The sequence below is a fragment of the Apium graveolens genome, unplaced genomic scaffold (assembly GCF_009905375.1).
Source record: "Apium graveolens cultivar Ventura unplaced genomic scaffold, ASM990537v1 ctg6863, whole genome shotgun sequence".
Lineage (NCBI taxonomy): Eukaryota > Viridiplantae > Streptophyta > Magnoliopsida > Apiales > Apiaceae > Apium > Apium graveolens.
The window spans coordinates 53,970-64,709 of NW_027419846.1; the positions used below are offsets into that span (position 1 = coordinate 53,970).

General features: G+C 33.5%; 1 protein-coding gene across 1 annotated transcript; it reads right to left on the reverse strand.

Moving 5' to 3' along the window:
* Window positions 1-4,889: 4,889 nt before the first annotated feature.
* Window positions 4,890-6,043, reverse strand: LOC141703627 (F-box protein At3g07870-like). Its single transcript, XM_074507084.1, has 2 exons — window positions 5,252-6,043; window positions 4,890-5,204 (listed from the first exon to the last, which is right to left on the reverse strand). The coding sequence occupies exons 1-2, from the start codon at window positions 6,041-6,043 to the stop codon at window positions 4,890-4,892; spliced, it is 1,107 nt and encodes a 368-aa protein (XP_074363185.1).
* Between the last annotated feature and the right edge of the window lie 4,697 nt (window positions 6,044-10,740).

A 10,740-nucleotide genomic window follows, 5' to 3' on the forward strand; every position in this document is an offset into this window, starting at 1 on the left:
CTTGAGGATTCATTGAATGTAATATTGATGGATTCTTCTACTTTGTTCTTGACAGAATTATAAACACGATAAGCTTTGCTTGTTGAAGAATATCCCAAGAAGATTCCTTCCGTGGATTTCGCATCGAACTTGCCTCGATTATTTTGAGTATCTAAAATAAAACACTTGGAACCAAATACTCGAAAATAACTAATGTTAGGAGTCCTTTTCTTAAGCAATTCATACGGAGTTTTAAGCAAAATAGGACGGATAAGTACTCTATTTAAAACATAACAGGAAGTGTGTACCGCTTCAGCCCAAAATTTTCTTGGAAGCTTACTCTCATGCAGTAGAGTTCTGGCAGTTTCCTGTAGAGTCCTGTTCTTGCGTTCTACTACTCCGTTCTGCTGAGGAGTTCGAGGAGCTGAGAATTCATGAGTGATTCCTCTTGATTTACAGAAGGTTATGAAATCCTTCTCGAATTCACCTCCATGATCACTACGAATAGTCTTGAGCTTAAATGAATACTTAGTCTCAAGGTTAGTAATAAGATCCTTAAACTCAACAAAAGCTTCATCCTTAGTTCGTAAAAATAATACCCAAGTGAAACGAGAATAATCATCAACTATAACAAAAGCATAATTCTTACCTCCTAGGCTTACATACCTTTCTGGACCAAAAAGATCTAGATGAAGGAGCTGCAAAGGAACAGAAGTTGATACTTTATTCTTAGCAGTAAAGGAAGTTTTCACCTGTTTTCCAAGTTGGCAAGCTGAACAAGGTTCTATTTTCTTGTACTTCAGCTTTGGTAGACCTCGAACCAGATCATGAGAAGATATCTTCCGAAGAAGATCCATGTGAACATGGCCAAGACGTCGATGCCAAAGATACTGTTGATCTTGAACAGTAGCAAGACAAATTTCCTCCTGCTGTTCATCAAAATCTAATACGAAAATATTTCCTTTTCTTTTGGCCACTAAAGCAAACTCGTTAGTATGAGTACCAATATAGCATACATCTTTATCGAACTTAACCTTATGACCAGCATCAGTAAGTTGACTTACACTAATAAGATTATATTTCAAACCATCAACTAAACGAACATTAGAAATGGCAAACCTGTCATTACCAATAGTGCCTTTTCCAATAATTCTGACGGTGTTTGAATCTCCAAGAGTAACTAAGCCACCTTCCTTGGCAACTAGAGATAAAAATTGGATTTATCACCCGTCATGTGACGTGAACAGCCACTGTCGATGATCCATTTATTTCGCGGAACATGGACCTTCAAACAAACCTGCAAGAATTGCTTTATGTCTTAGGTACCCACTTAACCTTGGGTCCTGGTTGGTTAGTATCACAAATCTTATATAAATGTCTATCTGATTTCTTAATCCACATCTGAACGATATTAACAGAAGTATTAGCAGATTTATATCTAGCAGACGATTTATAAGATGAGTTAGAAGAGTGGCCCTTGATACCACATATCTAGATTCAGATGTAGGGTGGCCAGCTTTCCCACAATCTCGACATTTCTCATAAGGCATCTTATACTTCATAGGAGTTCGCTTGTAACCGCCTTGAAATGCACGTTTCTTGATTGACTCACATCCTAAACCTCCTTTATCAAGAGAAGATTTTTGTTCACCAAGAAGAGCATTCAAAGTTCCTTCTCCATGAAAACATTTAGCTAAATCCTTTTCAAGCTGTTCGACTTTCTGCTTTAATTCAGGAACCAGGGGATCAGGAACACTGTCTTCTTTAACGGTTTCTGAATCAACAGATATTGACTCTTTCTTCAAGGCTTCAAGACATACATCTTTCATCTCAATCTCATTTTTGAGATATAGATTTTCTTCAGTAAGTTTTGAAACCCTTTCAAGCAATGATTTGTTCTCAGCAACTAAAGCTTCTTCCTTCATGGGGTCATCCATTTCACTAAGAACTTCACTTAATGCTTGTTTTAAATAAGCATTCTTTTCTTTTAACTTTTTAACCTGGACCTGCAAATTCAACATAGATGAAGATATATTTGAATTATACTTAATATTCTGTACCTCATCATTGTCACTGGAGTTGTCCTCTAGTCCAGCAAAGCAAAGTTGAGCAACTTCATCGTCTGAATCGATCTCCACGTCAGATTCATCATCACTCCAAGTAATTAATGCCTTCTTTTTGTTCTTCAGCTTGTAACAGTCCTTTTTGAAGTGCCCTTTCTTTCCACACTCAAAGCAAGTATCTTTGCTTTGATTCACTTTAACCTCCTTGCTCGGATTAGATTTGAAGTCCTTCTTCATAAACTGCGATTTCACAGGTCATTTGGAGGCATTCCGTTTGGCAAGAAATTTATGAAACTTCTTTGTTAGAAGAGCAATATCTTCATCAGAATCGTCAGGAGACTCATCTGCATCTGCATTAAGTGCAAGAGTTTTCTTACGAGGAGCTTCATCTTCTTCATCATATCTACGTAGCTGATTTTCGAATTCCTCCAATTCACTGAACAGTGTTAGAGTATCCATAGTCGAAAGCAGTGTTGAATCCTGCAGAATGGTAACCTTTGGAGCAAACTTCTTTGGCATTGCTCTGAGGATTTTCCTATTTATCTCAGATTGAGGAATGATCCTTTCCAGAAGTGAGATGGAATTCATCAATGTCAGAAACCTCCCTTGAGCATCTCGCACGCTTTCATCTCTTTCCAACCTGAAACCTTCATAGTCACTCATTAGCATACTTAATTTTACTTCACGTACCTTAGACGTGCCTTCGTGGCTGACTTTGATCGTATCCCAAATCTGCTTGGCAGTAGTACATGCTGAAACTTTTCTTAATTCTGTAGCTACCATGCCATTGAGAAGTGAGTTCATAGCTTTAGCATTGGAATTCATTGCGTTCACTTCTTCGGGAGAGAGATCCTTGAGAGATTTTGGCTTTCCTTCTTTCATAGGAATTGTGAAACCATTTTCTACAGCATCCCATTCAAATGCATCACGCTGGAGAAAGATTTTCATTCGAAACTTCCAGTCATTGTAGTTTTCAGCACCATGAAGCAGTGGTGGATAATTGTTTGAATACCTATCTGGTTGAGCCATGGATCGCTAGCAAAATAAACACTAAAAAGAGAATTAAATGCACCTGCTCTGATACCAAATGAAATTCGATGGCTCGATAGATAAATAATATTCTAACTGTCAAGGCAAATGAGACAGTCTCTTATGCAAATGGGACAGTCCCTTTACAAATGAGACAGGGTATGGGACAGTCTCAATTACACTGCAGAAAATAAATAACGGAAATAAAATGCAGAATGCTGAGAACTGAAAAGAAAAAACACCAGAAGTTTTCACTTGGTTCGGCCCCTACACCTAGTCTATGGCCTACATCCAAGTCCCCATGCCAACTAGCATAGAGAATGTATTATATCAACTTTAATAAAAGAACTTACAATCTTTTCCTTGATTACCAATATAGCACCTGAAAGAAACCCTTTCCCAAGCTACCTTGCTACCTAGCCCACTGCTATTCCTTAGCCTTCTAGCTACCTTGCTATACTTTGAAATCAAGCTTGCCACAACCCGGCACAAAGTTGATATGAATACACTATTCAGTTACAAGAATAAACAAATTGATTACAACTCAAACTAAGTTTCTTGTTTTTCTGGATATGAATATCTCGGGTATGAAACAAGAAAATGATTTCAGATGATGAAGGATTCTCGTGAAAGTGTTAGCTACAAATCTGAAATGAAGAGTTGTATTTATAAGCAAAGTTCTAACAGATTTATTTTCAAACACAAGATAAGATTGGAAGATAAGTTTGTTTGAAAATATTTGAATGAAGCTTTTAAACAGATCTGTTAGTACGTTGAAAAAGATAAATCAAGTAAAGATAAGGCTTGAGAGATTTTAAACTTGATTTATAAGATAAAGTGGTGAGTTTGTTTGAGATAAGGTTTATCCAGATAAACAAGATATACATAAAACCCTAACAAACCTAATCCTGAGAAATAGCCACCTGGAAAATCTGAAACACTGCAATCTCTGGACTCTAAACTGCTGTTATATTGCAATCTGAATATCATCATAAACTCGTAGATTAACAATCAGACACAGTTTTAAGGTTTAATTAAACTGGTTTTTGTGATTTTCTTTCACTTTCACATACATAACCCCGAATGAACTTATGCATTTTTGTCATTTGACTTTAAACTTACTTCTTAACCCAACTCGCTTTGGTTTAACACTCAATTTTAGGGAAATACTAACATCTACAAATGAAAAGCCACTCTAAAAGAAATATGCCTCTAAATCTTACAGTTCTTCGGTGTGGATAACTTATACAAGTAACATAATGTAAGATAGGATTACAAATGTAAAACCAGCTGTATAATTCAAACTGCAACTTAGCTAACAACAGAAGTTATAAAAGGCCTTCCTAAATGAAAAATTTAAAGTATGACCACCAAATTTGACCTAAAACCAAAGCCCAACAAAGCTAGGCCAAAGCTGAATAAATAAAATAAACTACACTCATCAAGATGAAAGGGAAATAATACTATGAATCATGAAAAACAGAATCAACCAAGAGCAATTTACAAGCATACAACATAAAAATCATTTATATGATATGTAAATGTTATAAAAATGTCAAGCACTAAATGCTAAAGTTATCTCACAGCCTACAGTAATTATTAAATTTTGAAATTAGGAGTACATACAAATATTAGATAAACAACTAGAAAAGCTTAAAAAATAACGTGTTCTTGAAATGGAACTAGTTATAAAAAACCTTGTATTTTTGCAGTAAAATAAGCAATGTTCAACAACTTAGATTACTCGGCCTTAGTACTCGGGAGACTGCTCGGACTCGGCCCTATTTTCGATCCTGTTTTGCTCTATTCGGTTATAAGTCAGTCTTCTACTTGAGGAGACTCCCATCTTTTGACACCCTCCAAGGTGAAACTCCTCTCTAGACTGATAAAACCGGGGACATAAGTCATCGCACCAAATGTGAGAAACTCACCCTCCGGGAAAATATGATGTCGCAATGTTTTATGTTGAGGATGATAAGTGAACAATTGAAGTTGGTCACAATACATTAAGATGTTCCCATCTTTGAGAACTTTAAGAAGCCGAACCATGTCGGTATTTATACCTTCATGTAACGGAGGATTAGGACTGATGATGAGTTTTTTACTCCAACTATCTTCCACGCCATAATCTCTCTTCACCCAAATAAAAAGTTCAGAGTATAGTGTTATATCACATATACAGCAACCTTTAAGTACTCCCAAGTTCCTAAAATGATTATGGACTCCCAAGATGCTAAAATGATCTGTATTCCCAGGAGCCCGTGGAGGAGCTTCCATTGACGAAATAATTCTCTATCCAAATCGAAAACACATATTAGTTCACCAGCTAACCAATGGAGGCGGCCACTGACATAGTGACCCCTATCATGTTCATTCAGATGGAAGGGGACATGTCCTAGATCTCTCCACATGCCGGTTCCAAGCGTATAAACCTCGCTCCCTAGGTCATATTCAGTTGAAGGAAATCTACCCTTATAAAAACGTACAATCTTGTACTGTTGGTTCGATTCAACAAGTCTAAAGCCATAATATCCCTTTAAATATGATACTCTGGTGTACTCGGAATCTTGAAGGCGTATGTACTCTTGTGTAATTGGATTGCATACATATGCTGAATCATCATAACTATCTTCTAAGCATATTAACCCATTAACTGATCCAATTAACCCCACATAGTCTCCCAAGGCAAGTCCCGGGGAAAATCTCATCATAGGCTCGTGATGAATATCATGTTGGTGATGTTGGTCATCTAGTTCAACCACTGCAAGGTCACCATCATTGTCATCATCTACGTCCTCGGCGTCTCCTTGATGAAGTAAAAGCATTTTAGATGATATAGAGAGATGCAGACGCGAAAAAAATGGTTCTGAAACTATATTACACCATCTTTTGCACACGCTTTTGCATGACACTATTGTCCTCACAGGAGTTCTTGATATAATTTCAGCAATCAATTCTTCTAGTAAGTCCATAGTGGAGAATTTGTCACTGCACACCTTGCATCAAATAAAATAATTCTTTTCAGTGAAGAAATATATCATTGACTAATTTTATAAATCTCAAACAAAACAAAGAATCATTATGCAAATGCACCTCTATCTTCATTCAAATTTCCAAAATAAAAAAAATTCATATATCATGATTTGTTAAATATTAGCTAGGATATGACACAAGTGAGATCATGTCACAATGGTGACATCATAATTAATGTAGCAAGATGAGCCACCAAGTGACAAAAGCAAGCTTTAAAGAGAAGCTATGTTTTTTTATATAAAGAGACTTACTCTTCCTTCTTGTATAACAAAGCACAACAGAAAATGCAGCAGAAGTGGTAGTATAGACAATACACACAGTTCACTGTATTCTTGTGTTCATTATCTTGCTCTGTAGTAGTATAGCAATGCACACAGTTAACTGTACTCTTGTGTTCATTATCTTTCTCTCCTTCTTTTTCTATATTTAGTCATATATACATATAAATTGTGACATGATTATATTTCTAAAGAAAATCATGTCTTGACTTAAATTTATTAACAATTAACATACTAAGTCCCAATGTATTAAAAATTTAATAGATTAAATGGCTTGATTTGGAATCCAATCTGTTTTGACCGAGGCCAATTAATAAAACCCTTTTATTCTTAAAACTTTCATCCTGATTCTAATGGGAATATTTCCCCTGTGATGAGCTCTAGTGATGCGCTCTTCAATCCAACATACAAGTGGAATCCCAAGGGGGGTGTATTAACACATACATGAACTGAGTAATCGAGAAATTCTTTTATATATCTAGCTCTGAAAATTTCAAATTATTAATTCTTCACTTAGTAATCATTGAAAAGTTTGTTAATTAATAGAATCACGAAATTTAATAGTAAGATATGAAAAAATAAAGTATATAATTCAGAAAATACCTCTTACAAGGGCTTGGAGTAGAAAGAAGAGGCAAGGCTACGGTTTCGTGCACAGTAGAAATTTGGAAGCACAAACGGTGAGTAGATTTCGAGCCAAAGGAACTCAGAAGCACATGCGTTGGAATTTTTTTACACGGTTATGTATAACAATTCATTTCTATGTTTGCTACATGGCATTGGGATATCAAGTCAGTAAAGTACTCTATACTAGGAAATAGGCGGCGTATCGTATGGGCTATAATATTTTTGGTCCGAATTACAAGTTAGTAAAAGGACCGCGTTTCGTGTAGGCCTATAATATTATTGGTCTGAAGTTCAAGTCATTAATTATTTTCTAATCGAAAAATATAAGAAAACAACTACTTCAACATCCTCGTGAAAACGATCCCAATTTATAATATCGTCGATAGTACGGTTATAAAAAAATAAAAATGGTACTTTATCTTTAATTTCTCACAATTTCCAAAATCTAACATACTTATTATCTACTCTTATCATTAAATGATATAAAATGTAAGTTCGGATTTTGAATCAATATTTAAGGAGCGTATACTTCTACATTTTAAAGCACGTTTCTTCGGGTAATACCCTGTTGTAAATTTCACCTTTTCTTAAATTTTCCTTGTCATCCATTGTGGTGCCTTGTCCCGAAAGGAGTACTAACAATGACTCTTAAGAACACTTGCAATGTGGGAACAAAATTAATTAACATATATACATAATCATATACATGTGGGCACAAATTAGAACCAATCCTTAAAATAGAATCTCATAATCATGTGAATTCTGCTGCATAACCCTAAATTTTAAATAGATTTTTAAAATCTAAACATATATACATCACTTTCGTAAGTTTAAAAATATTTTGAACATATGCTTAAAATTCAGACCACACAGCCCATGAGAGTCGGCCGCCCTAACTTCATCAAACCCTAGCCGCCCTACCTTCTTCTTCACCCTTTATACCCATCTCTATCTCCATATTCATCTACATCTTCTCCTTTTATTTACTTTTTCTTTAATAAAATCGAGATTTATTTTACAAAACTCGAAAAATCCATTAAAGTTCTTCACTTTAGTTTTAAGATCTACTAAGGTAAGAGTCTGGATTTTATAATAAAATTCAGTTTTTGGATTCAAAATCTGCGGTCTAACAACATATTACAATTTGGTGTTATTCCGAGATTTTTGAATTTTGGGTTGTTTTCGTATTATTCTGTTTAAGTTATTATTTGTGTGTTTCATTGTCTCGCTTTATGCGATGTGTCTCGCTTTGTGCGATGTGGTGGTTGTGTTGAAAATAAATTGGATGGTGTATTGGGAGATCTGGATATCTCGCATCAACAACACTTTCGGCAGGTCTATAGCTGGTGTCCGACAGGTAGATAGCTGGGGTGCGTTTGGAACGGTGGTGAAAATCACATGTGCTCACCTCTCACAAAAAATATTTGTTCATAACATGAGGCCTCTAAACTCAGTTGTTGCAACTGAGTCCTCTGAACGTTGCAATATCAATCGAATTAATGTGAGGGTCAATTGTGAAACTACTGTTTTCGGGGGAGATGCGTGCTGGATTGTCCGGGAAATCATTACCTTCATTTTTAATTTTCAGAATATGTGTATTCAGTTTGTTAAGCAATCCGGAAACAAAACAGCTAATTATTTAGCTCTATTTGTTTTTCAACCTGGTTGCATGATCAGTTGGGGGTTTGTCCCGATTGAATCTCTTTCAAGTTATTAATGAAATCTGCTTTAAATTTGGCAAAAAAAAGACCACACAACCCTCATTGTGATATTGTTCTTTAACTATTTTCTCACCTACTTTGTAAATAACTGAGGAGTCCTATAATCAATTAGTCTTATTGCACGATTCATATCATTGACAAAATCAGATTAAGAAAATACTTTGTTATCTTGCAACTGTGTAAAAAAGGAGTCATATTGGTTCATTTGTAAATGAGTACGAAAAAGGCAAGATCTTTCGTAAACATAATAATTTACCCACTAATATTAAAAAAACCTAAGCATCTATACTCTTTATTAATAAGCGAAACTATGTATAATTTGGTGCTAAAAGTACCCAAGTACCAAATTTTGGTACTTACATGACATAAGTTGACTTTTATTCTCTATCAACTTTGTTTTTAACACAAGTCGACTTTTGTTCTTTGTAAATTTTATTTTGTTTTAAGTTAGTATTCATCCAATCGTCTTTTTAATTTATAAAATAAAAATATTTTTTAAACGATTTTTAAATTATATTAAATATTTATTAAGTTATGTTAAATTAAGTAAAATAACTTATATTTATTTTTAATTTTAGAAAAACTAAAAACTACTAACACGAATCGACTTATTTTTCTGTAAACTTTATTTATTTATAAATTATTATTAAAAATTTATTAAGTTACGATAAATTAAGTAAAATAACATATATTAACTTTTATTTTGAAAAACTACTAACTACAAAGTAAACTATTAACACGAATTGACTTCTATTCTGTGTAAACTTTATCATCTGTAGTATTATTTTAAAAATAAATAATACTCCGGGAGGAGAATTTATGATTATGCCTCCTGAGTCGGAGCCTCTTGCTTAAATACGGTTTACCTTGGTTCAACGCTATTGCGTGAGCCCGTAGGGTTAACCAGTGCGCACCAGAAGCCCGAAGGATAACGGCTGCGGGTTACCTACGAAAAAAATTTATTGATTTAATGATCGTATATGTTACTCTCCATCACAACGTTTATGTACTTTAAATTAAAAAATCACATTTTAACAGTAACAAATTTATGACATGTATTTAGATTATATTTAGTAATATTAAATTAAGTTTAATAACATATATTTACTTTTAATTTGTAAATTAATTTTTATCGATAATTAAGTAATATTAAATAAACTATATTAAAAGGCTAATTATAAGATAATTACCAAATTATATTAATTAATATTAAATTGTCTAAAGAACAAATATTTGGTTCATAAGATAGAGATACAATTCATTTCACAAAAATAAAACTTATATTGTACTTGGTAAACAGATTGCTTAGAATCTTCTGAAAAATCGTCAATAATTAGTGTTATAACTTTTGAGTTATTAAAGAACCATTTTACCTTCTGTTGTAAAAATCGGAGATCGGGGAAGATCGGTCTAACTACCGATTTGGGATTAGTTGAAAGTCGAGGACTAATCGAAATTGTTAATCGGAGTAAAAATCAAATCTATTATAATATTAAATTATATTTAATATATTAGTTATTTATTAACAAATATATATTTATTATATCATAATTTCTATAAATATTCATATTTAAATTAATATAGTATTTCATTTTAATAAATAAAATATATATACTCCAATAAAGGAAAATTCGTAAGGATTAATCAAATTTCAAAAATATAATCGGTCGAGTACTTTGTAGGAGATTAATCGATTGAATAAAGGAATTTTAGAATACTATTTTACCCAAGTTAAGACCGACTTTCAAAAAGTTGGGATTAATAACTCTTCGGTGAAAAATGAAATGACTAGGTGAAAAATGAAATGACTAGGTGAAAATCGAGTTAAAAATCGTGTTTTACAAAAATCAGTCATCGAAAAAAATTGAAATCAGTCGATTAAAAATTGGGTTAATTGGTAAACAATTGGATTCACTGGTAAAAATTAAAATATATATATATATATAAAATTAAAAGTATGAATCCGGTTAATACGTGAAAAATCAGGTTAGTTGGTCAAAAATCAGACTA

Excerpts from the sequence above, each read along its gene's own strand:
- LOC141703627 (XM_074507084.1), bottom strand. The coding sequence starts at position 6,043 with ATGGACTTACTAGAAGAATTGATTGCTGAAATTATATCAAGAACTCCT. Across the intron at positions 5,205-5,251 it reads GGGAGTACTTAAAGGTTGCT|AGAGATTATGGCGTGGAAGA; the intron begins GTATATGTGATA and ends ATTTGGGTGAAG.